Source organism: Eumetopias jubatus, unplaced genomic scaffold, assembly GCF_037043125.1.
Source record: "Eumetopias jubatus isolate StellerSeaLion01/CBP00866 unplaced genomic scaffold, mEumJub1_p1.0 scaffold_15, whole genome shotgun sequence".
NCBI lineage: Eukaryota > Metazoa > Chordata > Mammalia > Carnivora > Otariidae > Eumetopias > Eumetopias jubatus.
Window position 1 is genome coordinate 3,931,025 of NW_028274821.1, and position 26,850 is coordinate 3,957,874.

At 50.8% G+C, this 26,850-nt stretch overlaps 1 protein-coding gene across 5 annotated transcripts in view; it reads right to left on the reverse strand.

Annotated features, from left to right (window-relative positions):
• Nucleotides 1–890: 890 nt before the first annotated feature.
• Nucleotides 891–26,850, reverse strand: part of AUH (AU RNA binding methylglutaconyl-CoA hydratase) — a 269,714-nt gene continuing 243,754 nt past the window's right edge. For all 5 annotated transcript variants that reach the window (XM_088019055.1, XM_088019054.1, XM_088019053.1 and 2 more), the window contains one exon: nt 891–2,190. In XM_088019055.1, coding sequence (XP_087875181.1) covers nt 1,959–2,190 — 232 coding nt within the window. In that variant the 3' untranslated portion in view covers nt 891–1,958. The remainder of the gene's footprint in view (nt 2,191–26,850) is intronic.

A 26,850-nucleotide genomic window follows, 5' to 3' on the forward strand; every position in this document is an offset into this window, starting at 1 on the left:
TTACACAATGCTGAATGAACTCTGTTGGCTAATCTCTATCAGGATTTTCCTGCCCACATCTATGAGGACGATGAATATCCTTTCTCATGTCGTCCTAGTCTGCTTTGGTAGAAAAAAAATAAACTCACCTCAGAACATGCGTCAGAAATCAGCGCCTCTCTATTCTCTGGAACATTCTGTGCAACATTGGGATACCTGTTCCTGGGCCGTTTGGCAGAATTCTCTTATAAAACTGCCTGGTCCTGGCATCTTGTGTAGAGAATTAAGCAGAGTAGACTTCTAAATTTCTTTAATGGTTGAAGGTTTATTCAGATTCTTTTTGCTTTTGAATTTTGCTGAACTACATTTTTAGAGATAATTATCCTCTCTGAGTTTTTTTGTTTTGTTTTGTTTCTATTGTTCCTAGTTTAGTCTTATTTTAATCTCTATCCGTAATGACCCGCCTTCTTTCCTTCCTAATGTTGTGGATTTATGTCTTCTGGCTGTTTTTCTCCTCCCTCTGCGGGGGGGATATTACCACTGCCCGCCCACAGCCGGCTCTCCTCTCTGCTGGGCTCCTACCTCGCTGGCATGCCAGCTGGGCCCTGGGACTGGCTCGGGCTGAGGGTCTGTGAGCAGAAATGATGCTCCTCACATCCCAACCAAGCCCAGAAGAGCATGCAAGCTCCCCACGCGCTCTGGGCTCTCCGAAAGCAAACTCTGGAGGTGCTGGTGGTACTGGAGCCCACAGCCTCTGCCATAGCGTGGCTGTGTGGAGCGGAGCTCCCGCGGTTGGACTTGGAAGTGACGGGAGACAGCCCTTTGCTGTGTAACCCACTGAGATTTGTGGGTTGTTTATCATCGGCTCAAGCCTAGATGATCCTGACAAATACACAAAGATTTATACCAAATGAGATTCACGGTAGCTTTACTGATCATAGTATAATTTTAACAACAGTATTAAATGTCAGAAAATGGGAGCTGGCCAAATAAATTATGGCTAATGGTATAATCCCGGAATAAATACTTTACAACAAATAAAACTTCTATGTTGAATATCTCTAGAAGCAATGGGAGTGTCCTCACAATAAAATATTGAGGGAGAAAGGCAGAATATCAAAGAATTCACACAGTATAATCACATTTGTTTTTAAAAAACTGTTGATACAAACTCAGAGGGAAAAATAAAGCGCTGGCTCCATAATGTTAGCCGCGGTCACGGCAGTGAAAAACACAAAATTAAGGATCCACAAATGGCCGTCGCAGAGTGTGTAAGAGCGAGCCATGAGGGCAAGCTCACATACTACGGCAAAGGTAAGTAAGGACTGTTGTCCAAGCCCACAAAAGCAGCAAGCGGAATTAGTCATGGTGGGCTAAGGGGAGGGTTTCGTTGAGCAAGCTTACCCGGTACTTGCAAAATCGTTTTATGGGGCACAATGCCAACTCATTCATTATCTCTTATTATTGCTGACAGTCACCCGAATCTCAGGCCCCATCCTGGTTGGTTATGGTCAGGACGAGAAATAGGGGCCAGGTGACTCTTCACACATGCAGGTGGGTGTCCAAAACTATCCTCCCAGCTGCCACAGTGAAAATCAGGTTGTGATGTATGGACTTGTGGGTGTGCCATGGAACAGCACGACGTGGACTTGTCATCCCCGGTGGTTTGAAAATTATCTCAGACTTGGGCTGTCCGGAAACATGGTGTGCTTAGGAAGGGTGGTGGCTTGCAGAAGCAGTGGAACGCTCTGAAATCACTAGGGCCGACTGCAGGGATGGCGAGGTGGCGGAGGGGGCTGGGGCATCACGTTTCCAGAAACGGCCATCAGGCCCATCAGAGAACGCTCTTATGTCTCAGAAATGAGTTAAGAGTTTCAACGGTCCCAACGGCTTCCCTTTCTGGGGACGTCATTTGGGCTACGATGTCCCTCTCATCTTTGTGGGTTTTCCCAGAGGTGACCACAGAGGAAGTCCATTTCTTAGCACAGTTGGAGCTGGAATGACTCCCACGGAGATGCTGATAAATGCTTCCTGGAGCCCGTAAATGCTGTTGTGTGACGCCCACGGCTCCTGAGTGACACCAGCAGTCCGAGGTAACTGTTGTTCTCGTGCCTCGCAGGATGACAACTGATACATTCACTGTCGGCACCACGGAAACTTGATAGCTCTTGACACAAGGGTAAGAATGCTTTAGAGGAGAACTCTCCACGCCTGTCGGACAGAGGAGTGAGCACAAGGAATTGAAAAATATTAGGAACCAGGAATTTGGGTTGGAATTGTTATTAGGCTCGGATGTAGCAAATTAATAATTCGGAGTATCTGCCATTTGTTATTCACTGGGTAAATTTTTATTTAATGCTCACTATGTCCCAGGCATTGCTCTGGCTACTGAGAACAAATAAGAATCCTATAGTCATAAAGTTGGCCATCGAGTGGAAGATATAGATATTTATGAACAAATGAACGTAAAAAGAGTGGTAGAAAGGAAGGCCATGGAGGGCTGGCCGGGGAGGCAATCTTTAGCTGAGCCTCCAAGAGAAGCAAGATCTACGGACACTCAGTGAGTCCACCCAAGGCCGTGGGCTTGAGCAGAGTCTGTCTCTGGCTTCCAAGAGGAGTTGATGGGCTGTGGACAGGTTCCTGGCAAAAGGGGGCATAAGTACTGAAATGTCCCTGGGATGGGGAACACTCCAGAGCCTTACAACAGAATCTCAGATTTCCTGAACGACGGAGGGTCTTGGAGGAAGCCCGGATCAGCCTGGCTCAGCTTCACATTGGTCAGAGAATCCTTCCAAGAGCAATTTAGAGGCTGGTGCACTCAAGTGTGTCCGTGGGGTCCTTCAAGACAGAGCCGTATGTGCAAAAGATTCCTCTGGAGTCACACGTGTGAGATAAAGGGGAGAGGGAGATGGGGCGGGGGGAGCCCCGGGCTGCAGGGAAACCTGGAGAAGGCCCCCTTGCCAGCCCAGCAGGAAGCTCCACACAAAGACTCAGAGAAGTCCCATACTGGGCAGGAATGACCAGATCCTGTGGCCCTATGGCCTCCTCGCATAGCTTTGGGGCCGAGGAGAATACGGCCTCAGCCTGAACACTGCAGCTCGAGCTTGTTGGCTAACTGTGCTTCTGTCTTCCCTGAAGGGAGAGCCAAGCCACAACCTCTCCACGGCTGCCCACAGGGCCATGTGGCTTGTTAGCAGAGGTGAGAATGGCTCGTGCCAAGATGGGGGGAGGAATTAATTCAGGAAGAAAAACCTTAACTAAATAATTTACTCTATGGTCCTCTGGGAGTCAATTCTCTGGGGTCTCTGGCAACTCTGCATGAATTAAGAAGGAGAAGCTGACAGTCCTTTGTTGCAGACTATCTTTGTAAAGATCAGTGGACGAGAGGCAAGGTGTGTCCCTCTGGAATAAACATCAGGCGTGCTTACTGTTGGAGATAATAAAGACAATGCCTCCCTGCAGAACGAAAGGCAGGCACGTTTACAGAAAAGTCAAGTTCCCTAAGCTTGGGCTGCTGCTTCTGGAACGGCCTCCCCTGCATGTGCAGATACCCCCTGACCCTCTGACTCAGGAGAGCTGGGAATTCCAGCTGGGGCTCAGGGAACCAGCATGAAAACGCTGAGTCTCTGGCCGCCGTGGTTGCTGAAGTAGCAAACTCTCCTTTGTCTCTGACCTGGGAGTCTCCTGTCTTCTGCCAAGAAGAGGAAACGGTGCAGGTAAACTTGTTACTTTGCCAGGAGAGCAAAGCTTAGACCCTTCGTGGTTCTTGCGACAGCAGATGTCCTGGGAGAGAAACCATCATGTCCAGGGAAGGATGTGAAGGCAGAGAAGGCTCAGTAGGCTTTTTGGGAAGGCAGCCAGAGCATAGAGAGCAGGACAAGGATTTCCTGAGGAGGCCAGGTTCCAAGGAGGGGAGGCAGCCTGCGGGAGCGCTCTCCACCATCCGGGTGGTTTTAAAGGTCCTGTTTCTCAGGATAGATTGAGGGAAATAAGAGTCTTTGGAAAGCAATGGCCAGGCTGGTGACCTGGCTATAAATAGCCAATATTTGTTTTAAATAATAACAGTGAACGGCTGTCACAGGATCTCATTTCTGGAGTTATTTATAGGCTTCATATGACAACCTAATGGGATGGATCACATTTTAACGCTGCAAAACTTTTGGTCATAAGATAGTTTATCATAAAGGTCACCATTTCCCTGGAGGGAAGCTGCCACCCCAGGAGCCCCAGAGTGCAGGTGGTACCCTGCAAGAACTTCTGGGTCGAGATCAAGGTCCTGGCCCGGCCCAGGGCTCTCTTGTAGAATCTGCAGGTACCGGTGGTCTCTCTGATGCGTGCCAAGGAGCCCACCACGGAGATCCAGCTCGGGAGACGCAGCTCTCTCTCCTCCCAGACACATGCAGCTCCTTGCGGCTCCTCCCTCGGCCGCCGGGGACAGCCCTTGGCAGCACCCGGCCCCCCGAGACACATTTCCCTGCGTTCTCCCCAGCTCGCTCTTCTGTGCCCTAAAATGGGCTGGAGAGGGGGGTGGAGTTGGGGTCTGGGTTTAAAAGGTCTCTTCTCATGGGTGTGTGAAGGAGGGACGACCTTCAGAAGAGGACCAAGTCACCAGCGGATGGAAATCTTCGCGACTGACGCATGGCCAGCAAAATCAGAAAAGCAAGTAACAACATTTGTCTAAATCTTAATAGTTTATCAGGTTTTCCATGGTCTTATTCTTAAATTAATGCCATACGTTGTATTTATTTTTTAATTATTATTTTTTTAGATAACTGTAGATTCACCCGCAGTTACTCTTAGCCAGTCTCCCCCACTGGTAACATCTTGCATAACTCTAGCACACAGTCAAGTCACGACATTGACCCTGATGTAGCCCATCAATCGTATTCGGGTTCCGGTCGTTTTCTACGCATTCAATGTGTGTGTTTAGTTCTGCACAATTTTATCAGACGTGCACATGGGTCAAGATCCTAAACATTTCCACATCCCCGGGGACCCCTCCTGTGGACCTTTTATGACCCCAGCCACCATTCTTCTCCCTCCAACTAATTAATAACATTTCATTTTAAAAATAAATTGTGTTGGTACAAATGTAAAACAGCACAGCCACTCCGGAAAATGGTGAGGCCATTTCTTATAAAACTAAATATGCAACTCCCATGCAGCCCAGAAATCGTGTCTGTGAGCGTGTATCCCAGACACAGGAAGACTTAACGTTCGAACATCGACTTGTCCATGGATGTGCACGTTGGCTTTTTTTGTCAGAGTCAAACACGGGGAACAACCCGGGTGTCCCTCAGGGGGTGAGCAGCTCAACAAGCTGGGGCCCAGCCATGCCGTGGAATCCCCCACAGCAATCGAAAGGAACAATTCATTAGTACAGAAAACAACTTGCATGGACCTCCAGGGAATTATTCTGAGTGGAAAAATACCACCTGACACGGGCACGTACCATATGACTCCATGTTGACAGCACTCTTGCAGTGACTGGCTATTAGAAGTAGGCACCCCGGCTTCTGACCTGCTCTCAGCACAGCCTCAGGACCGGGTTGCACATTTGCACTTACAGTGACCAACCGGCGGCCCCGAAACAGAGGTTGGGGTCCACGGCAACATGTGATTGGCCCCTTTCGCCTGTTTCCTTCCTATCACTCAAAAAGTACGCGGTCAGTAGCCTGGGCAAGACATGAGACGGCATAAATGAAAGGTAAGATCCAACTGTGGCACTCTGGAGTACATTTAACCTGGACTAAACGTGATCACGCACAGATTACGTTTCCCGGAACCTCCTCCTGTGGAACCCCCTCCCGTGAGCCACCGTCTTGTGGACCCCCCCCCCCCCATGGCACAGAATTGGCCCAAAGAGGGCTTTCACAAGGCAGAGGAGAAGCAACTCGGCTCCCTGAGGGTCGTGGATTACTGGGGTGACCCGCACGCTCCCCCCGGCCCACGCCCAGCTCTCTCCTGGCCCTCCGGCCTGCACCTTACACTAGACGGGGGGGGGGCACACGGCAGTCCCCTGCCCCATGAGCCGTCCGGCCCTGCCTTGGCCTCTGGAGGGCTGGTCGGGGATTTTCCAGCTGCGCCAACACCCTCCCACTCCTTCACTCCGTGCCACTCCCCGTGGCCCTGCTGTGCTGATCCGCTGTGACAGCCGGCAGGCCATCGGGACAGGCGGGGGCCGCGGCAGGACCCAGGATGGGTTAGAAAGCAGCCAGACATTCCAGAAATCACCGAGCCAGGCCTTCCAGGGGCGGGGAGACGTGCTCGGAAGAGAAAGGAGGAGGGAGTCCAGCTAGCAGACACCTACCCCACGGGAGGGAACAACGTCCATCCACGCAGCAGACGTCTCCTGGGGCCTGCCGTCAGTCTCTGGAAGGGACACCAGGCTCTCACTGGCAGCGAGGTCGGGTGGTGCCCGAGGAAGTTAGCACCTGGCTGGCTTCCACGGCCACGAGCTCAGATCAAGACAACCCTGGGGAACCTCTGAATCAGAACACGTGTCCTTTGTAGCCAGAACCCCCACCAAGACACACATGGCAAAATCCGGCCCAGACTCCAGGTCGAGTACTTTCAGGGTGCCGCACATGAGGCTCACAGGCCCCCAGCATGTCACGCAAACTTTGTTAGCGTGCTGTGATGTCAACAGCCCTTAAGAGACAAATATGAAACAGAGGTCATGGCAGTGTATTTTGGAAGAGCCCCACATGTAAAGTAACTGTGAATGCGGGCCAGGGAGCAGCACCCCGAGAGTCTTGTCTGTGGGAGAGAAGACAGCCAGTTCCGAGCCGAGAGCTCCAGCTCTCCTGCCCACGTGCCACAGCAAACACACCTCCAGGCTGCTCTGCTTCTGGGCTGACACCCCGTCCTGGACAAACACCGGATGGGTCAATGTGGCCTCCATCTGGAGAAGGACAGTCCTAGAAAGAGAGCAGGTGGCTTGTGTGCAGTGAGACCTCGCATGGGTGCGACAGTCAGTATGACAGTTGAAGAGATTATGTGACCACTGCACACACGTCCTGGGCGCAGGCTGAGTGCTCCGTCGTGTGCGGAGGGGCTTGGGGAGGCCTGTGCCCTCACCTCCCACGTGGGCCTCCTCTGCTAGCTCCTACCCAGGCTCTGGCAGCTTTGAGAGACTGGACCTCACTGCTGCTTTGCGTGGCACTGGAACAAGGGAGGGCGTTTGCTTCCCGTGTCCCGGCCACAAGGCAACGTGCCTCCGGCACAGCAAGGGGTCAGCCACGTGTGGCGCTAGATGCTCTAACAGTAGGAAGCTGTGGTGCGGTGAAGCCCCCCGGGGAACCTTTGTAGGGACTGGAGGCGGAGGGTGGCAAGGGCCCCAGTGGGGGCAGATGGGGCTCCCGTAACTGGCTGCTGGCCAAATGGCATCTCTGGCCCCGGCCTGGTGGAGCAGTGGTGAGGACTGGGGCGTGCACATGCTAGGCCCACGGCTCGGGCCGTCAGGAGTCTCGGCAGGGCCTGCGGTGGCTGATGGAGTCCACTGATCATAGCACCCTGCTGGCCGGAGCAATAAGGCTCATGTGGAAGCGGCTGTCCCCTCCCACCTGGGGACACACGGAGGCTGTGAAGTCCTGATGGAGGGAAGGACCGAAGCATCTTGAGCCCTCAGCTGGTTTGCTGGAAGAGGGACAGTGGCAGGTGCGGCGAAGTGCATGGTCGGGACGGCCAGGGCGGCTCTGCAGGGCGTCCCAGAAGCCCCCAGAAGGTCTCTCAGAATCGTCCAGAGGAGGCGGCTGTATCCACCGGTTCCCGTCACTCTGCTTGCTGGTGCCCAGGGCACAGGTCATCGCCAAAGCAAACAGACCACCACTCACTTTCCTGCGGGATCCGAGCGAACATCCCCCCGATCTAGGCTGCCAGGGAGCCCACCCAGGGGCTGGCCCGTCTACTGCACTCTTTCCACGGCACGGCCTCTTGCACACCATCAGCTCAGGTTCTGGGGGTCTTCTGAGCGGAGTGGAAGCTCCGGGGGGGGGGGGCAGGTGTCCTGTTTTCTGGACTTCCGTGTATTGCCCTAGGACTAGTGTAACCGCCCCCCGCCCCCAGGTGCTGAGTGTTTTCTCATGGTCCTTGCCCTCTGACAAGTGAGAACAAAGTGCACTGTCATTGTAATTGTAACTTTATCTCCAGGAGTCCTGCTGCTAGTGTAAGCTGTGTGTGAGGGAGGGTTCTCCAGAGACACAGGATGGAGAGGGAGAGGGAGATTTAGTACAAGGAACTGGCTCACGTGATTATGGAGCCCAGGAGAGCCCATGGGGTAGTTTCAGCCCGAAGGCAGGAAAGGAGCTAATGTCCAGTTCCAAGATTGTCGGGCAGGAAGAATTCTCTCTTATTCTTGGGAAGGTCCACCTAATTGGGCTATTCGGGCCTTCAACTGATTAGACGAGGTCCACCCAGGTGGGTGGGAGGGACTCTGCCTTGCTCAGTCTACCGAACCAAATGCGAATCTCTCCGGAAACACTCTCATGGACACACCCAGAATCATGCTTGACCAAATATCTGGACACCCCGGGTGCTCCTCCAAGCTGATGCATAAACTTAACCATCAAAACCTGTATTTTAATATAATCAATTTTCTCAAGAATCCCATGTTTTGGTTTTCTGTTGCTAAGTAACAACACCCCCCCCCAAACACACACACAAAATAAATAAAAACCAAACAACCTTATGGCCTAAAGTGCCAATTTCTTTTGCCGATGATTCTGTAGGTCAGGAGATGGAAGGAGGTCCAGCTGGGCAGCTCTGATCTGCCCCACGTGGCGTGGGCCGGGCTGGGGGAACCTGCAGGTTAGCTTGTCGCCTCCTCAGTGCTCCTTGGCCTTCCTCTGAACATGGCACCCCAGGCCGCACGCCTCCTCACACCTGGCAATCTCTGGTCATACCTCCACCACGAGCTCCCTTCCCAAGCAGAGGCGGATGGAGGGCCTGGGACGGTGTCCTGTCTACCTTACTCTGTTGGTCCAAGCATTGTCAGGGCCTCTGATTTGGGGGGGTGGGGACATGGACCCTCCGAGCTTGGTGGGGGGGTAACAAGGTGATTATGAAGGAAGGCTGTGGCCCAGGGGACACTGTCCCTCCATCACTGGAACGTCTGATCTGCCTGTCCATCCCATGTCCTTCATCTATTAAAAGCATCATTCTGACCAGGCCCCTGTGGGCTTCACCCAGCTGCCGATGAGGCCGATGGCACAGCTAGGCTGAGAACCCTGCGCCAAGCCCCCCGTTTACTCCACTGGGAGAAAAGGAGAAAGGGACTCCGTTAACTTGTGTATTGGCTGAACCAGACACCGCTTGAGAGGGCAGCCTCGTGGGTCTATGAGGTGCTTGCTCTCCTAGATTCACCATGAGTTCAATGACACACTCTAGAAGTCTCAGGCAAGGGTAAAATGCAAATGGGGTGATCCGTTACCTCTGGGAACGCATCACATCCCCATCATTCCCCTATTTCAGAGCTGCCAGGTTGCTTTCTGGGATGCACCCCTGGTCTTGCATCCAGGCCAGAGTCCTCCCTAGGAGGGCACCACCCAGAAGTTCCCCATCCCCATGACATCCCATTGCCAGCCCCCCAGACCCCCCCAGGAGGAGCCAACCCAAGGACGCCAACCAACCAGGAGGGCCCTGCTCAGCTTACAGAACGGAAGGGTTCCCGCCAATCCCTGGACTTGGAGAAAGCGTTTTTCCTGCTCTCTCAGCTTCTTGTGTTAGGTGATTGACTCAGGAAGGAAAGGAGTCGGGTTCTCACCTCCCACATTGGCCCTGTGAGCAGAGGGGGCCAGGGAAGTGGCGTTGGATCAGGACCTGTGGATGAGGAGTGAGTCGCCGGCTGGTGGGGCCTGGCCTCCCCGGTGCAGAAAGTTGTCACAAAAACAAGGACGGTTGGCTCCATCCCGCCACTGACAGAACCACGAAGTCGGCAAAAAGTGCCACAGTGAGCACAGACCGCGGCGCCTCGTGGCGCGTGAGCCCTCGGAGCCCACTTCCCTGCCCCGAGTGGTCGGGGCGTGGACGGGAGGGAAGCAGGTGCATTAAATCGCCCGGCAGGACTGCATGCATGTCCGGGGTCCTCCCCTCCCCCGAGACCCTCAGCCAGCAAAGCCCACCTGGTCCCCCTTCCTCACACCTCACCCTGCCCTCGAGGAATAAAAGAAACTCTTCCATCGGATTCGCTTTTAAAGTGCCTGCTCCAGGGAGAAGCCAGGAGCGGACAAGGTCCCAGCAATTTCCATCTCCCTGGGGAGGTGAGGGCAAGCAGCGGCTGCCGCTCCAGGGTATTTAGAGCCTTTCCACGTAACCTGAGTTCCCGTTGGCAAGTGTTCAGACGAACTTTCTGCTAAAATGTGCTAATGTGGGGATGGACAGGCCAGCACACTGTGCTCAGAAGCCTTCCCCACGGCCCTGGCACCTCAACGCCCACGGGACTCCGGGCTCGGCAGCACCGAACCCACTTTGTCGTGGAGGTCAGGCTGGCTGGACACGGGCTGCCAGCACTTGTGGAGGGAGGAGAGGTGACTGCAGAGGATGCACGGCTGCAGAAGGACAGCACCTCCACGGCCCTGCCTCTTCTCCCTGGACGAGGGAGCACGGTGGATATGGGACCTCTGACCCGGACCCCAACACTGGAGGCTCCAACCAAATACTTGAAAGAAGTTGAGAGGAAATGTCTAGATAAAGCCCAACGAGGCAAGCAAGTCCTGTTTCCTAACCCGGAGATTTAGCTTCATGCTACAACGTGCAGAGGGAAGGTTAACGCAGTGATGAAGCCAAGCAACAAGGTCTGGAGCCTCAGCCCCTCCATCCAGGAGGCGATCGCACCTCGGGTCAGGTGAGGGGCAGCTCATGGGCGCACCAGGTACAAGGGACGGGAGGCTCACCTACACACCGGTACAGGCGCGGGGCTGAGTGGCTGACATCCGGTAGGGGAGCCGGGTCCTTAGGCAGAGACTCAGCAGGGCCTGGCTGAATCTCTGCCCCAGTAAAGCCATCACTACCTCCGTCTCTATTTTTAGAGCTCGGCATTTAAAAGGTCAAGTGCCTTCTAAAGTATTTATTTTTCTCTCCAGTGATTGTGCTCTGATTGCAGTGACAGCCCCACCCCCGCCTACCCTAAACACAGCTTACTCTTCACCCGAATTGCCAACAAAGCTTGACATTCACGGTGCTTGGGGTTTGGGTGTTCTCTTCATCTGGCTCCAACCCTGACTCCCGGTGCCACAAGAGCACGGTTAGCCGCTCAGGAAAAGCACATGTATGCAACCTGAACCGCCCAGGGTGCGGGCCCCTGCAGGAAGTCCACGGCCTGGGTCCAGGGCCAGCCTGGACTTCTGAGTCTGTCTGTGGAGAGCTACGGGGCCACCTCGGTCCTGGCTGTCTCCTGTCACCTCTTGCCCTGGGCTTCTCGGCCTGTCCCTCTGCGTCACAGAACCCGTTGCTCTCCCAGGATCATCGAGGCCCGGATCAAGCCCATCCGCCATTCCCCATAGCACATGTTCCACACGGGCCTGGGCTCCCAGATAACAGACAGAATCCCCACCCCCAGGAGGGGACCAGACCCTGCTCTGCAGACACCCTCTCCTCTGTTCTGCCCTGCCTCCGGCCACCAGCACATGGAGTCCCACTGCAGCCCCCTGCACAGGATGCCCTTTGGACAGGTCCCCTCTCCAGAGTCCGGGCCTCCCTTCCCTCCCAGGGCCTCACTGCTACAGAAAACGCAGTTAGGGTCACTTCACCTGGAGCCCCGAAGCAGGCGGGCTGAGGCGCTGTGGGATGGACCAGCAGACTCGGGGGCGTCCGGGAAGCTGGCCTGAGGCCCCGGGACTCTGCCTGGCAGGCTGCTCAGCCCCAGCCTCCAGGAGGGGACAAGTAAGTGGGTAGAACTCTCTTCTAGCAGCTGCCCGAATCCTTGGCCGGTCAAAGCGCTTCTCCCAAGGCAAACACACACTTCTTGCCCCAAACACCAGTTTGCATGAGGAAGCAGCACCTTTCATGTCCAGTTAGAAGTAACTGTATTTGGGTGGTTTCGTCAATGTTCCTGAGCCAGAGTCATCTCTCAGAGACAGAACAGGGCTACTGAGAATGGAAACTGAGGGAGACAGTGAGTTTCGGGGGACGGCCTCAGTAAGACCACAGACCCACATGGGTGTTCAAATGTGCCGTACACACTTACCCCTTTCCCCACAGGGCTTACCCTCCTGCTCACCGAAGCCACGCTTTCACGTGGCCTGCTCCCTCCTGGGACCCATGAGCCCTCCACCCTCACCCACAAGCTCTCCTTTGGGGGAACTGAGGGAGCACGGCCCATATCCTGGGCCCACATGGCCCTGGGGCCCCACTCATGGATGAAGGTGCCTGGTTGCACCAGAGCATTACCTGCCCTGGGTGCCGGACGCGTCCCTCCACCTTCTCAGAGACCGCCCTTTGCCCACACCATTATCCGCCCCCCTCTGCGGCTCATTCCAACAGCAAGAAGACATGGCATAGTGTGGCAGTCTGTGGAAATGCAGGAACCATGGACTCAAGCTGTGCATACTCTGCATGATTATCATCATGTAACAACACGGAGCATTGATGTAGTCAGAATTATTTGGTCAATCGGTTACAAGTTAATTCTCACTTTCCAAAGTAGTTGGTCAGTAGATGATATCTAAAACCCCAAAGTCAAGAAAGAGTAGTATCCAAAATACACAGGAATGTGGAGGTTGTTAAAATCAAATGCTAATGGAGACCAGTCTTCAAGGTTCCCTGAGCAAACAGTACAAGTTTAGTCATGCAGGGAAAGCTTGATTTCACTTATTTTGCAAGACTGACTGGACCTGGGTCATCCCTCAATTGTGCCTCTGAACATCACAAGCAAAACCTGAACTGCTTCCCAAGGTTGGTATGAGGTAATCACTGACCAGTTCCATATAACTTGAGAACATTCTAGCATTATGACCAGTCCCTGGGAAGAATACAGTCACCGACTTCTCCCCATATGGGCTGCTTTATGACCATCTACCCCTGAGCCTCCTTCCATGCTCTGGTGTGAGTGCTCCTGATTTGCAAACTGCCTTTTTGGTGTGTGCACAATAAACTTTTACTAATTGCTACTGTGGTGATTCGCTGGTTTTACTTCTGTTATTTCTGAATTTTCAACAGAGGTAAATACCAACTGAAATACTAGAAATAACTGAAAAGGGATGGCTCCAGGGAAGGAGACTCAGGGATGGGGACACAGGAGAGGAAAGTGCTTTTGAACCTGGTGACTCTCCTAAACGCAATTAACTTAATGAAGACATGAGTCAGGGTAGTAGAGAGAAGAGCCTGGTGCATGGACCTGTGAAGGAAGCAGATGAGCAAAAGGCGCTGGTGGATGGTAAGTTGCAGGGAAGTTGCACGTGGACCAAATGCACCTGTTACATATTTGTTCCATTCCGAAAGCATTTCATCTCATCAGTTTAGAATGGCGGTTCTCAGATGGGGAAGGGAGACACTCAGGGGGTCTCAGGGCTCGCCTAAGGCATTCTGAGAAAACATGCGGGCGATGGGTCTCTTGAACCAGCTTGGTGGTCACTGCAGGAAATGATGGGTTATATATGCCATTTCCAGATGCCCATCCAGACTTGAAAATCTGCCCCAAGCCAAGAATGCGGTGGCTGCCAACCACAGAAAGGTGATGATTCTGTACCATTTTAGTAATAATAACATTTCATTTCTACTAAGGATTCTTCAAGATCTACGAACACACAAGTTAGCCATTTCATGCTAATACTTTCTTATAAACTGAAAGACAGTATCATCTGCAATAATGTCGTTCCTGTTAAGCTTTGACCACCATCTGCCACGGACCCTTATTCATCTCCTAGTTTTGTTTTTTAATAAATGTTTAGTTTTGGAGTGGCTTCATATTTACAGAAGAGTCGCAAAGGCGATGCACCCCTCCCCTGGCTTCCCCCATTGGTAATGTGCCATGTAACTGCCGTGCACCCGTCAATACAGATGGGGCAGTGGAACTACTAACTAAACTCCAAACTTTACTCTGGGCTCTCCAGTTTTTCTACTAGTGTTCTTTTTTGTTCCAGGATCCCACACTGCATTTGCCATCCCTGCTTTTCATTTTTTTATTTTAGCTTTAGTCACGAAGCATCAAATGCTTGGCTCTATCTTCAATTTTAGCAAGACCTAGTAAATCAGTCATGTGGCAAAAGTAAGACAAGAGGTAAAGTCGAAGTCCTTTATATATCGGAAAATAAATGTTACTCGTGCAGTTCTGTCTGCACTTTCCTTTCCTAAAAGACCCTGCAGCAGTGGGAAGCAATCGTGTGTTGCAGGGCCCTCAGCTGCAAAGGGGCATACACTACATCTCTCGCTTGCCCCTTGTCTACCCCTCAACTAGTTGGGGTTCTCCAGAGAAGCAGAACCAATAGGGTGTGTGCACATGGGGAGGGAGGTTTTTGATAAAGAGAGGCTCATGCAAGTCCAGAGGCCACCAAGCCCCAAATCTGCAGGGTGGCCAGCAGGCAGAGACCCAGGGGAGACCTGATGTTGCGGTCCAAGTCCTGAGGCTCTCTGCTGCGGACTTCCCTCTTCGTTTGAGGAGTTCAGTCTCTTGTTCAATTCAGTCCTTCAACTGTTTAGATGAGGCCTGCCACATTAAAGAGGGCAATCTGCTTTCCTCAAAGTCCACCAACTTCAATGTTAACCTCCTCCCAAGACATCCTCACAGAAACATTCAGAATAACGTTTGACCACATGTCTTGGCACAGTGGCCCACCCAATTTGACATATAAAATTAACACACATCACAACCTCTTCTTTTTTCCTCTGTGGTGTCCCACAAAAGGCTCCAGAAAAGTGGGAGGGAGTCAAACACTGGCCTGCAAGAATGGCCAATGAAAACGCACTGGTTTGCACTCTGTAGGGGAGATTCAATATGCATGTGCGTAAGTTCAGCTTGTTGCTTGTTTTGACCAGGAAGCTTTCTGGTGTGCATTGGAATAAAGGCTGTGGGGGCTGTAAAAGTGAGATTCTGTCATGTATCCTTCAGGAAAGATGCATAAGAAGTGGTTCTGGCTCTGACCCTGGGGCACCTGACATGCATGAAGGGCTTTCCTGGAAAGGCTAGTCCATCTCCAAAGTCAAGACAGTGAGCCAAAAACAGACACTATCATGTCTCAGATCCCTGGTGATCCTGGGGATCAGAAGGAAATGCAAGGGCGACCTGGCTGTGTGGGTCAAACCACAGAGGCTCTGCTGGAAGAAACCCCCAAGGCCCATTGGCTGCCACCTGCTGAAGCAGGGGTGAGTGCAGGGTGGAAGCATGGGAGAATGCACCTGACATGATTTCCATGCAGAGACGCACCTCCAAACTCAAGTGGAGGAAGGAACCAAAGCACAGGTGAACATGGGGCACAGCATCCCTGCTCTGCACAGGTGCCCACAGAGCGTCCTGGACCTTGATTTCTAGACCCGGAAGCAAATGGAGACTCCTACCAAAGGAGCTATTAACTTTCTTTTATTTCCAGTAAATTCCAGCCAAAACCAGAGGTTACCCTGTGCAGTTTGAAATACAGACATACAGGAGGAGTAAAGTAGGAACATTGCATAGCAGGTGGAAAATTTGTAGAGCTCCAACATTCTCCAGCATTTTAGAACAAGGGGGCGGATCCTATGGAAGATTTAGGTTCCCCTGATAGAAATGCCCTCTTAGTTGGGCAAATGCAGATTTTCAAATACGCTGCAGAGCCCTTGAGGTCATGCATGACTCATGCATAGATCCACCAGACTGGAGAGAGGTTGCTGCATTGCCCACCTCCACTCGCTACTGACCACAAGTGATGTCTGGGAAGACCTTGCCCCATAAGGCCTGGCACCATGTCAGAGCCTGATCATTCTGGGGTCCCTTCAGAAGTTGCTCATTAAATGCTCCCCATAGGGATGCACTGAGCTGGATGACGGGGCTCTGAGACAAGGTCCTACAAATGAAGCCCTCCTCTACGGTGCTGGCATGACTCGTGAGTCCGTTCAATGCAGAGGGAGCCCAGTGTAAGTGATGGACTTGAGTTAATACTAGCGTATCAACATTGGCTTACTAATTACAGCAAATGGAATCCACAGGAATGCAAAATGTTAGTCATAGAAGAAACTGGGTCTGTGGAACTCTATGAAGTATCTGCTCAATTATTCTATAAATCTAAAACTCTACTGAGAAGACTGTCAGAATCTGCTGATGGCAAGAAGGTTGGGAGAGCATGACACATATGTATAAACAGCTCGTATGCACAGAATATTTCTGGGAAGGTTTCTGGGTGTCTGAGGGCAGCGCTGGGAAAGACACTTAATTATCTACCTTTTCATTTCCTTTGAATTGTGTACGACATGCATACATTACCTAACTCAACAATAAATAAAATAAAATTCAGTAACACGAGAATAAAGGAGCTAAAATAAAACTATTCCATAACTTAAGTAGAAGCAAAGTTCTGGGAAGAAAGAGAAGCAGAAGCAGACAAATCTAACTGAAGAAAGAGGCGAACCACACACCCAAACCTTAGATGCGCTTGGGTGGTTTCTGTTTTTATCTTGGCCCAAATAGCCCTTCAAATGTTGGTAAATTCCAGATGAAAGTCCAGATGTTCAACTTCTGAGCAACAACACGGTGGTCATACAGTAATCACTGGCTCACATGGGACACCTGGCTAGAGCCAAAGACACAGCAGTGGTCTCTATGTTTCCTCATAATGAGTCTCTCCTCTCGCTCACAGATGTTTCTAGCCTGTGGATGTAGTTGGCTCTTCCGCTCAGTCAACTCTTCACATGAGAGATACCCAACAGAGGCAAAGATGCCATATTGCCCCCATGGATTGCCCCAATCCACAGATTTCTAAACAAATCTAGAGGACAAAAAAGCTGAAAAAAATCCAACAAGGCTGTTCACAAGAACTTGCTGGTTAATTAACAGACCAGGGTTGCAGCGCGAGGGTGGGAACAGTGGAGAGATGGTTATTGTGTTGGTGTTTTCTGATTTAATAAGGAAAAAATCCTGAACTCCTATTAATGGAGCATGTTATTTTAGGGCAACAAGGTGACACGGGGCCAAAGTTTCTGGCTCTTTCTCCTTGGCAGTTTTTAAAATGTTGTTGAACATGTCGCTTTGTGGGTTCACTAGCTGTTTCTTCTCTTCATCAGACTGAAATGCTGTAACGACTTTAACAGCATTCTAAATTTCTGGCAAGGAGCTACAGGACCAAGAACCACTAGTGTCCTCTGCTTAGAGCCCCCTTGAAAGGTCAAGTGCCCTCGAGCTTTGTGGAAGTGGCACAAAAGTAACATTTTAAGTTTTGAGGATGTAATTCACTCCCAGGAGAGGGAAGGGGCCAGGCGGGCACTCCCGAGGCGTGGTGCCTCCGGCTCTGTCTCAGAATGTCCCTGCAAAGCTCTTTCTTGGGCTAACTCTTTCTGTTTCTCTCTGTTTAGCAGGTGTGTAGTCAGTTAGCTTCTGATTTTATTAGTGGAACTGAACTCATTGTAACCATAGCCAGAGATGCTAACAGGCACTATAGACAGTGGGATGCTTTGAAGGTCCCACCTGATTCAGGGGGCAGGGTGAGGAGATTAAGCCCAGGGAGGTATAAATGCCCCACAGGGCAGCATGCTAATGCCCTTGTGCATGAGGATTTCCTGGGGCATAAGTTGTAGGTGCCCTGCTAGATCTAGTGAGTCCGGCGTTCTGGGATGGGAACCAGGAATGTGCCATGATTCCAGGCAGATCCGGCAACAACTACAGTTGGGGGAAACATAAGCATGGCTGAGGACAGGAATGATCCGTCCTTGTAGCCTGTATCAAAGGACTGGTGGGTAGTCTGGGGTAATCGCTGGAGAACGGGTCAAGGGTTCCTACATGTCTGTTCCTCCAAAGGCTCTGGAATCTACCTGGATCTCTACTGCAGCCTGGCAAGGGAAGTTTCAGAAAGTCAGGATATGGGACCTTACGGGATACTTTGCCATCGCAGTAATTACTGAGAGTAAAAACAGTTAAAGGATTGCACCAGGCAGCACGTCCTGTTCCCTCCCTGATGAGTGAGCCCGTGGAGACGATGCCCTGTAGCCCTCCCCATTCACCAGAGCCAGCGCCGACACTGGCCACAGCTGCCTCTGGGCACCGTGTCTCTCTGGCACTCTCTGGGGCTGCCTCCCTCGGTCCGGAATGCTCATGGGGCAGCCCTCCGCCAAAGAGGGTTGGGGGCTGGTGCATAAGCACCCCAGCTTCCTTGTCCCTGGTGGGGCGATCCTGAGTTCACCTGAGGAGCCCCAGTGGAGATGAGGCTGGGTCATCGCCCCTTCACTGGCTTTTCCTTCCACTTTCCCCTGATGAAGGATTCTTCATCCTCTGCTCCCGATGAATTGTTTGGTGTGGTTTTTACGAATTAAGGGTAAGCAAGCAAACAAAAGTTATCACATCAGAATGGAATAAATCCACATGAACTGATCAGTTGTAAATTATTCGAAACATAGACTAGCAGAAAATCATGCAATAATAGAAATGCAAATCCAGGGGTGGCAACTGGCCGCTGGTGCTGAGCCTATTGGCCGCGAAGCTAACATTCCACCTTTTAGTCTGGGGAAGTGACAGGTCTGGCATGATTCAGAAGAAGGAGATGACCTGGACACCTGGGTGGCTCGGTCGGTCGAGCATCTGACTCTTGGTTTTGGCTCAGGTCGTGACCTCAGAGCCCCACGTCAGGCTCTGCGCTCAGCATGCAGTCTGCTTGAGATTCTCTTTCCCTCCCTCTCTCTCTGCCTCTCCCCCTCCCCCGACTCTTGCATGCTCCCTCTCTAATAAATAAAAAAAAAAAAATCTTAAAAAAAGAAAAAGGATATGACGTCTGAAATCAAAGAAGGAAGGAGAACTACACTCAGGAGTGCAGATAACATAAGGCAAGCGACGGTGTGTGCTCGTGGCCATAGGGACCATGTGTGGCTGTGGCTATGAGGAATTAGATTTTATGCATAAAAATGTTAGAAATGGTTCATATTCTCATAGTGAACAGGACACATTACCTTACACCTCACCCACAAATATTAACTCAAGATGGATCATGGACTCAACTATAAAAAAAAGAAAACTACAAAACTTAGGAAAACTAGAACATCTTCAGGATCTCCTGCTAGTCAAAGAGCTCCTAGACATGACACCAAAGGCATCACCCACATAAGGACAAAGTCGATAAAGGGGGCTTCATCAAAATTAGAAACTTTATTAATTTTCTAATGCGAGGAGGATAAAGACACAAGCTAGCAACTAAGAAAAACTAATTGCAAACCATACATGCATCTGACAAGGAACGTGTATCTAGTATGTGAGGAACTCTTAAAACCCAACAATAAAGAAGTAATTCCAATTAGAAAATTGGTCCAAAAAAAAAAGAAAAAAAAGGAAAATGGGAAAAATACATAACACATCTCACCAAAGAGGAGGTACAGATAGCAAAATACACCCATGGAAAGATGCTCCACATTATCCACCAGGGAAACATTAAGCCATGATCACCACACACCTGTCAGAGTGGCTAAAATAGAAAACAGTGACAACACCGAATGCTCAGGGGCACAGAGGGAGTGGACGCCTCCTGCACGGCTGGGAAGGAGGAACACAGAATGCTCCAGCCAGCCTAGAAAACAGTTTGGCAGTTCTTTCTAAACCTGAACGTGCAGTTAACATACAGCCCAGTAATTACACTCGGGAGCGTTTATTCCAGAGGTTACTGACTCTTAATACACACTAAGTAACAGGAGAAAAAAATTTTTAAATGATTATGAAAGCCAGAGATTCACCAAATAATTGGCTACTTAATAATCACAAACACAGTTTTTAAGTCTCAGAAAGGTTTTTAATTTCACCCTCAAAACTTAAGGAAACTTTGTCTTCAAAGCCTGAAATTGTTTCTACTATTGGATTCTAGATGGATCTCTTCTGTATTGGCCTGGGCACTCTGCTAAGGGGGTTTGAGGCAGCGTGGTGCCTGCACACCAGGACTTCCTCCACCAATTCCTCTCTGGTTCCAGGGGAGGCGCACAGGATGGAGGGATGTGTGGGTTTCAGACAGCAGCAGGGCTGGCCTGTAGGACTGCTGTGCTAGGGTATAGCTGGGAACTGCCCAGAATCCAGAGGGTGGAGGGGATCTCTTCTGTATTGGCCTGGGCACTCTGCTAAGGGGGTTTGAGGCAGCGTGGTGCCTGCACACCAGGACTTCCTCCACCAATTCCTCTCTGGTTCCAGGGGAGGCGCACAGGATGGAGGGACGTGTGGGTTTCAGACAGCAGCAGGGCTGGCCTGTAGGACTGCTGTGCTAGGGTATAGCTGGGAACTGCCCAGAATCCAGAGGGTGGAGGGGATCTCTTCTGTATTGGCCTGGGCACTCTGCTAAGGGGGTTTGAGGCAGCGTGGTGCCTGCACACCAGGACTTCCTCCACCAATTCCTCTCTGGTTCCAGGGGAGGCGCACAGGATGGAGGGATGTGTGGGTTTCAGACAGCAGCAGGGCTGGCCTGTAGGACTGCTGTGCTAGGGTATAGCTGGGAACTGCCCAGAATCCAGAGGGTGGAGGGGACTATGAGCAAGCGGTGGTTTAACCCTGGGTGAAGAAGTGAATAGAAATGAGAGAGACCCTCCCCGTGCGGGTAAGGGGGTGGACTGCGCACGCAGCCCTGGGGCCAGGCCCATGGCGGGGGTGGGGAGGGCACCCCCGACAGTGTCCATGGTCCCCCCACCTCTCAGCTTCACCCACAGCATTCAGAAAATGGAGATCACAAGCCTCGGGACTCTGTCTTGCGGCAAGAAATGACACCAACTAGGGCAAGTAAATACGTGTGCTGAGGCTCCCAGCACACCCAGGAATGACATGTGGGACGCAGAGGATCCTAAAGAGCTAGGATGACAGCAAGAGATCGCAGACAGTAAAAAAGGTGAAAAGGCATTATCTACTAATCCAGAAAATGGAAAAGGAGGAGAGGGTTATGAAGCATGTCCTCTGCTCCATGGAGCTGCTCAGCTGCTCTCCTCAGCAGAAATAAAAGCTCTTTGAAAAGGCAATGATTTCATTTAAATGAATGAAAACATTCATTTAAAATGTCTTGCAATTATTGACACTCTCATTAGATCTTGGCAGGAGCAGGGTCCCCTTGCCTCCCATGTGGGCCTGCCACGGGAAGAGTCCCATTGATTAGGAGGGGAAATAAGATGAGAGTCCCAGGACACTGGGCTTGAAACACACGAGAGGTGAAGTTGATTGTCCCAGGATTGAGGAAGCTCGGAGCAGTATCGTCCACCTCACTGGCTTGCATCCTCTCTCTCTGTCTCTCCCCCGCTTCCCCCCCTCCCCCCATACACTTGAGCTCAGCTGGGCAGCCGGCCAAATGATTCATATTAAATTCTAGCTATATTCAGCACAAAAGTCATCTAACATCAGAGGATCAAAGTTATATCAACCAACAAGCACTGGGGAATTGATAAGCAGCTAAAATTAGGTCATCGTATAGCAGCGGCTTTTGATGGATGAAGTGAAATTTAGCCGCAGGTTTGCTATTTAAAGATCTGTTACAGATCTCTCTTCCTGTAGCTGCAATGAACTTGCAATAGAGTATCAGGCCTCTGATGAAATGTTTAATCATCCATGTTTGTGGCTGACTGTGGCAGAAATTTACAGGTTCCTTAAGAGAAGGTGCAGCTCTCAGGTTGAGCTGCGTAAATAAATGCATTTTAATTCCCGAGTCCAGAACCTAACAGAGGCTATTTCTCCCTCCTCCAGGCGAATTCTGCAACGTCATTTTAATCACTTTTAAAAGCATTCTGTCAAACACTTCAGCCTGCAAAGCCCGACCTGGCTCAGTGTTTCAAAATTCTTCATCTACTTAGAGCAAGCACAATGCTCAATTGCCTGGGCTTCCTCAACCTGCCTCGGTGGCCTCGTTTCTTTCCTCTGACACTTTATTTTTATTTATTTATTTTTTTGTCAAAATGGAACCTTTAAAAATTTTTTATTATTGTTGTTAGTTTCAGGGGTGGAATTTAGTGATTCATCAGCTGCATATAACACCCAGTGCTCATTACATCATGTGCCCTCCTTAACACCCATCACCCAGTTACCCCACCCCCCACCTACCTCCTTTCCGGCAACCCTCAGTTTGTTTCCTAAGTTAAGAGTCTCCTTGGGCGCCTGGGTGGCTCAGCCGTTTAGCGTCTGCCTTTGGCTCAGGTCATGATCCCAGGGTCCTGGGATGGAGCCCCACATCGGGCTCCTTGGTCAGCAGGGAAGCCTGCTTCTCCCTCTCCCACTCCCCCTGCTTGTGTTCCCTCTCTCGCTGTCTCTCTCTCTCTCTCTCTCTGTCAAAAAATAAATAAAAATCTTAAAAAAAAAAAAAAGAGTCCTCTATGGTTAGTCTCCCTCTGTTTTCGTCTTATTTTATTTTTCCTTCCCTTCCCCTATGCTCATCTGTTTTGTTTCTTAAAGTCCACATACGAGAGAAATCATATGGTATTTGTCTTTCTCTGACTGACTTATTTCACTTAGCATAATACCCTCTAGTTCCATCCACATCATTGCAAATGGCATTCTTTCTGACCACTGAGTAATATTCCACTGTATATATATACCACCTCTTCTTTATCCATTCATCTGTAGACGGACAACTGGGTTCTTTCCATAGTTTGGCTATTGTGGACATCGCTGCTATAAACACTGTATTCTTTGGATACATACCTAGTAGTGTACTTGCTGGGTCATAGGGTAGCTCTATTTTTAACTTTTTGAGGAACCTCCATACTGTTTTCCAGAGTGGCTGCACCAGCTTGCATTCCCACCAACAGTGTAAGAGGGTTCCCCTTTCTCTGCGACCTTGCCAACACTTACTGTTTCCTGAGTTGTTAATTTAAGCCATCCTGACCAATGTGGGTGGTATTTCATTGTGGTTTTGATTTGTATTTCCTTGATGCCAAGTGATGTTGAGCATTTTTTCATGTGTCTGTTGGCCATTTGTATGTCTTCTTTGGAGAAATGTCTGTTCATGTCGTCTGCCCATTTCTTGATTGGAGTATTTGTTCTTTGGGTGTTGAGTCTGATAAGTTCTTTATAGATTTTGGATACTAGCCCTTTATCTGATATATCATTTGCAAATATCTTCTCCCAATGTGTAGGTTGCCTTTTAGTTTTGTCAACTGTTTCCTTTGCTGTGCAAAGGCTTTTTATTCTGATGAAGTTCCAATAGTTCATTTTTTGCTTTTGTTTCCCTTGCCTTTGGAGATGTGTCTAGAAAGAAGTCACTGTGGCTGAGGTCAAAGAGGTTGCTGGCTGCTTTCTCCTCTAGGATTTTGATGGACTCCTGTTTCACATTTAGGTCTTTCATCCATTTTGAGTCTATTTTTGTGTGTGGTGTAAGGAAATGGTCCAGTTTCATTCTTCTGCATGTGGCTGTCCAATTTTCCCAACACCATTTGTTGAAGAGACTGTCTTTTTTCCATTGGACATTCTTTCCTGCTTTGTCAAAGATTAGTTGACCATAGAGTTGAGGGTTCGTTTCTGGGTTCTCTATTCTGCTCCATTGATCTATGTGTCTGTTTTTGTGCCAGTACCATATTGTCTTGATGATGACAGCTTTGTAATAGAGCTTAAAATCCGGAACTGTGATGCCTCCAGCTTTCATTTTCTTTTTTAACATTACTTTAGCTATTCGGGGTCTTTTCTCGTTCCATACAAATTTTAAGATTGTTTGTTTTAGCTCTGTGAAAAATGCTCGATGGTATTTTTGAAAGGGATTGCACTGAATGTGTAGATTGCTTTGGGTAGTATAGACACTTTAATAATATTTGTTCTTCCGATCCATGAGCATGGAATGTTTTTCCATTTCTTTGTGTCTTCCTCAATTTCTTTCATGACTGTTCTATAATTTTCAGAGTACAGATCCTTCACCTCTTTGGTTAGGTTTAGTTCTAGGTATCCTCTGGTTTTTGGTGCAATTGTAAATGGGATTCCTTGATTTCTCTTTCTTCTGCTTCATTGTTGGTGTATAGAAATGCAACTGACTTCTGTGCATTGATTTTATATCCTGTGACTTTGCTGGTATTTTTGAAAGGGATTGCACTGAATGTGTAGATTGCTTTGGGTAGTATAGACACTTTAATAATATTTGTTCTTCCAATTCCTGTATCAGTTCTAGCAATTTTTTGATGGAGTCTTTTGGGTTTTCTATGTAGAGTATCATGTCATCTATGAAGAGTGAAAGTTTGACTTCTTCTTTGCCAATTTGGATGCCTTTTATTTCTTTTTGATTTCCCTGCCACTTTAGAATCACACATGCCTTCCAGAATGGGGCACATTCCTCTCTTCGTTGTTTGGTTTCCAAGGATTCGGGCTGGGGACCGTGTTGTGGGGTCTGGGTGCCTGTGGCTGCACCCCCAGCCTGCACGGGTCTGGATCCTGCCCCCAGGGCCGAGTTGGAGCTGCAGGAATCTGCAAGGTTTGGGTCAGAGGTCGGTCCCAGCTCCCAGGGGCAGCCACAGCACCAGGCACACCCAGCCCCACCAGCAGTGCCCAGGGACTGCTGAGCCTCCCCCTTATGGACTCCAAAGGTAAAGACTGAAGAGTCGCAGTTGGGAAGGGGTGCGGGGTGGGGGGCTTCCGTGGGCTCATGTGATCACAGGGAGGCAAATGGGCCTTGAACTTTGGAAAGGCCAAGGACAGAGCCCCGCTCATGATGGAGACGGGTTCCAGCCAGGCGTGGTGGGCCCTGGTGCTGCCCCTCCCTCACTCCAGGGAAGGAGATCCTCCTCTTCTGGGCCCCAGGAGAGCCAGGTGTGAGTAAGGCTTGGGAAACAAGGGTGCCTGGGCTAGGGCCCCCCCCTCTCTCTGGGGCTTGTGCAGCCTGGATTCTCTAGCATGCCACGGAGGGGACTGGTGCCAGGATGGGCTGGAAGATGGTCCCAGGGAGCCGGCAGGGCTTGGGGCCAGCCGTGGGACAGCAGAGGTCAAGGAGCAACCCTTCTGGACCTGCCCAGTCACCCCTTCCCACCTCTTCCCTGCTGACTAATCACCCAAGGCCATGATTACCCTGTCATCCCAGAAATACCACCATGCCTGGCAATGGCTTTTCATATGCAAATTTCATGCCACTTGCTTCCCATTCTAACCAAACATTTGTACTGGCTTTGTTGGGAAGATAAACTCTCTGGGGGAGGCCTGCTGCTATTTTATTAAGCTGGTGCCTTAAATGGGGCAGCTTCTGAAATCCTACAGCTGTTCTCTAGAGCCCCTGGAGATAGCAGGAGGGGATGTGTGGAGGCCCCTTCATGGTTTCTTGTGATACGGCGGGAGCTCACGTAGAGGAGCCCAGCTGACAGCCGGGAGCCTGCCATTCGCAACATGAACCACTGGATGTGTACCTCAAAGTGCTTGTTCCTGGCTATGTTTCTATATCTGATTTAGTCTGGGCTCCCCGAGAAGCCACCCTTGGATAACATTCCCATGCTTGAAGCATATTAGGAGGGTTAGTCCCAGAGCTGGGGTGGGGGCCAAGGGGGAGACAGGGAAATGAGATGGGTCAGGAAAGGCAGAAAGAAAGCCCGTTGTTATAGTTGTTGCTGGGGTAACTCAGCCTAATCCCAGTCAGGACCCCAGGTGCCAGGGTGGGACATGGAAGGAAGTCCCCAGGGAGTGTAAGCTGCTCTGGGCCCCTGGTGGGAGGCTCCTGGGGGTCGGGGGGGCATGACCTGCAGGCGTCCTGGGCACTGAAGAGTCTGGCCAAGCGTCCCGCCCCTGCTAGAGATGCAGGTGCTGGAGGCTGGGAGGTAGCAGGAACGCGCTGCCTAGGGGGAGTGGGGGGGGGCTTGCTGGCAGCCCTAGCTATTCCATCCAAGAGTTCATCTTCAAAAGTGCTTTTCCAAAGCTCCGATCTGAGCCCCAGGTCAGGGGAGGTGGGACCCTTCTATTCGTGTTCACAGTCTCGGTCGCGTGCACCTTTCCACACAGCAGGTGCTAAGGTCATCCCATGGGAGATGGCGTGCCCATGTATGGGCCCTTCAAGCCGAGGGCCTATTCCTTGAGGCCAGTAAGCTGCCACCCTGTAAATTACACCAGGGGTCATTATTAATCACCTTCATCTACCATTTGGATTGTATCACGATGGCACTGTAAGTCACGGCGGCAGATTCTATCTTCCACAGGGAGTCACACCTGAGGGGATAACCCACTCACCAGCTCTCCTTGGAGTGTGACACCAGTTTCCCCTCGAGAGGTGTGATCTAGACTCTCTTCTGGGGTGGACTATTGAAGCCCTAACTCCCAGGACCTCAGAATGTGACTGTGTTTGGAGACGGGGTCTTCAAATAAGTAATTAAATTTAAATGAGGTTGTTATGGGGAGCCTTAATCCAAGGCGACCGGTGTCCTTACGAGGAAAGGAAATTGGCACAGAGGTACAGGTGGAGGAAAGACCATGTGAGAACACAGGGTGCAGACAGCCGTCTACGTGCCCACAGAAGGCTCAGAAGCAGCTAGCCCTGCTCACACCTTGTTCCTGGACTTCGGACTCCAGGCTGTGAGGCGGTGAATGTCTGTTGTCCAAGCTGCAGTCTGGGGCACTTTGTTTTGGCAGCACCAGCAAACTCTTTAGCCTGGGCGGACTTTGTCCCTGCCTTACCAACAGAAGGCGGTGCACGTGACACTGTGTGACAGTAGGGCCTGGGTCGGCTTCCTGTCTCTCCCAGATACTTGCCCTCCGCACCCAGCCGCCATGCTGTGTGGGGCCCCAGCCGGCCAACACGGGGAGACGGTGGGGGGAAAGCTCTGAGACCCCAGCCAACAGCTGACAGCCATCACCAGACACAT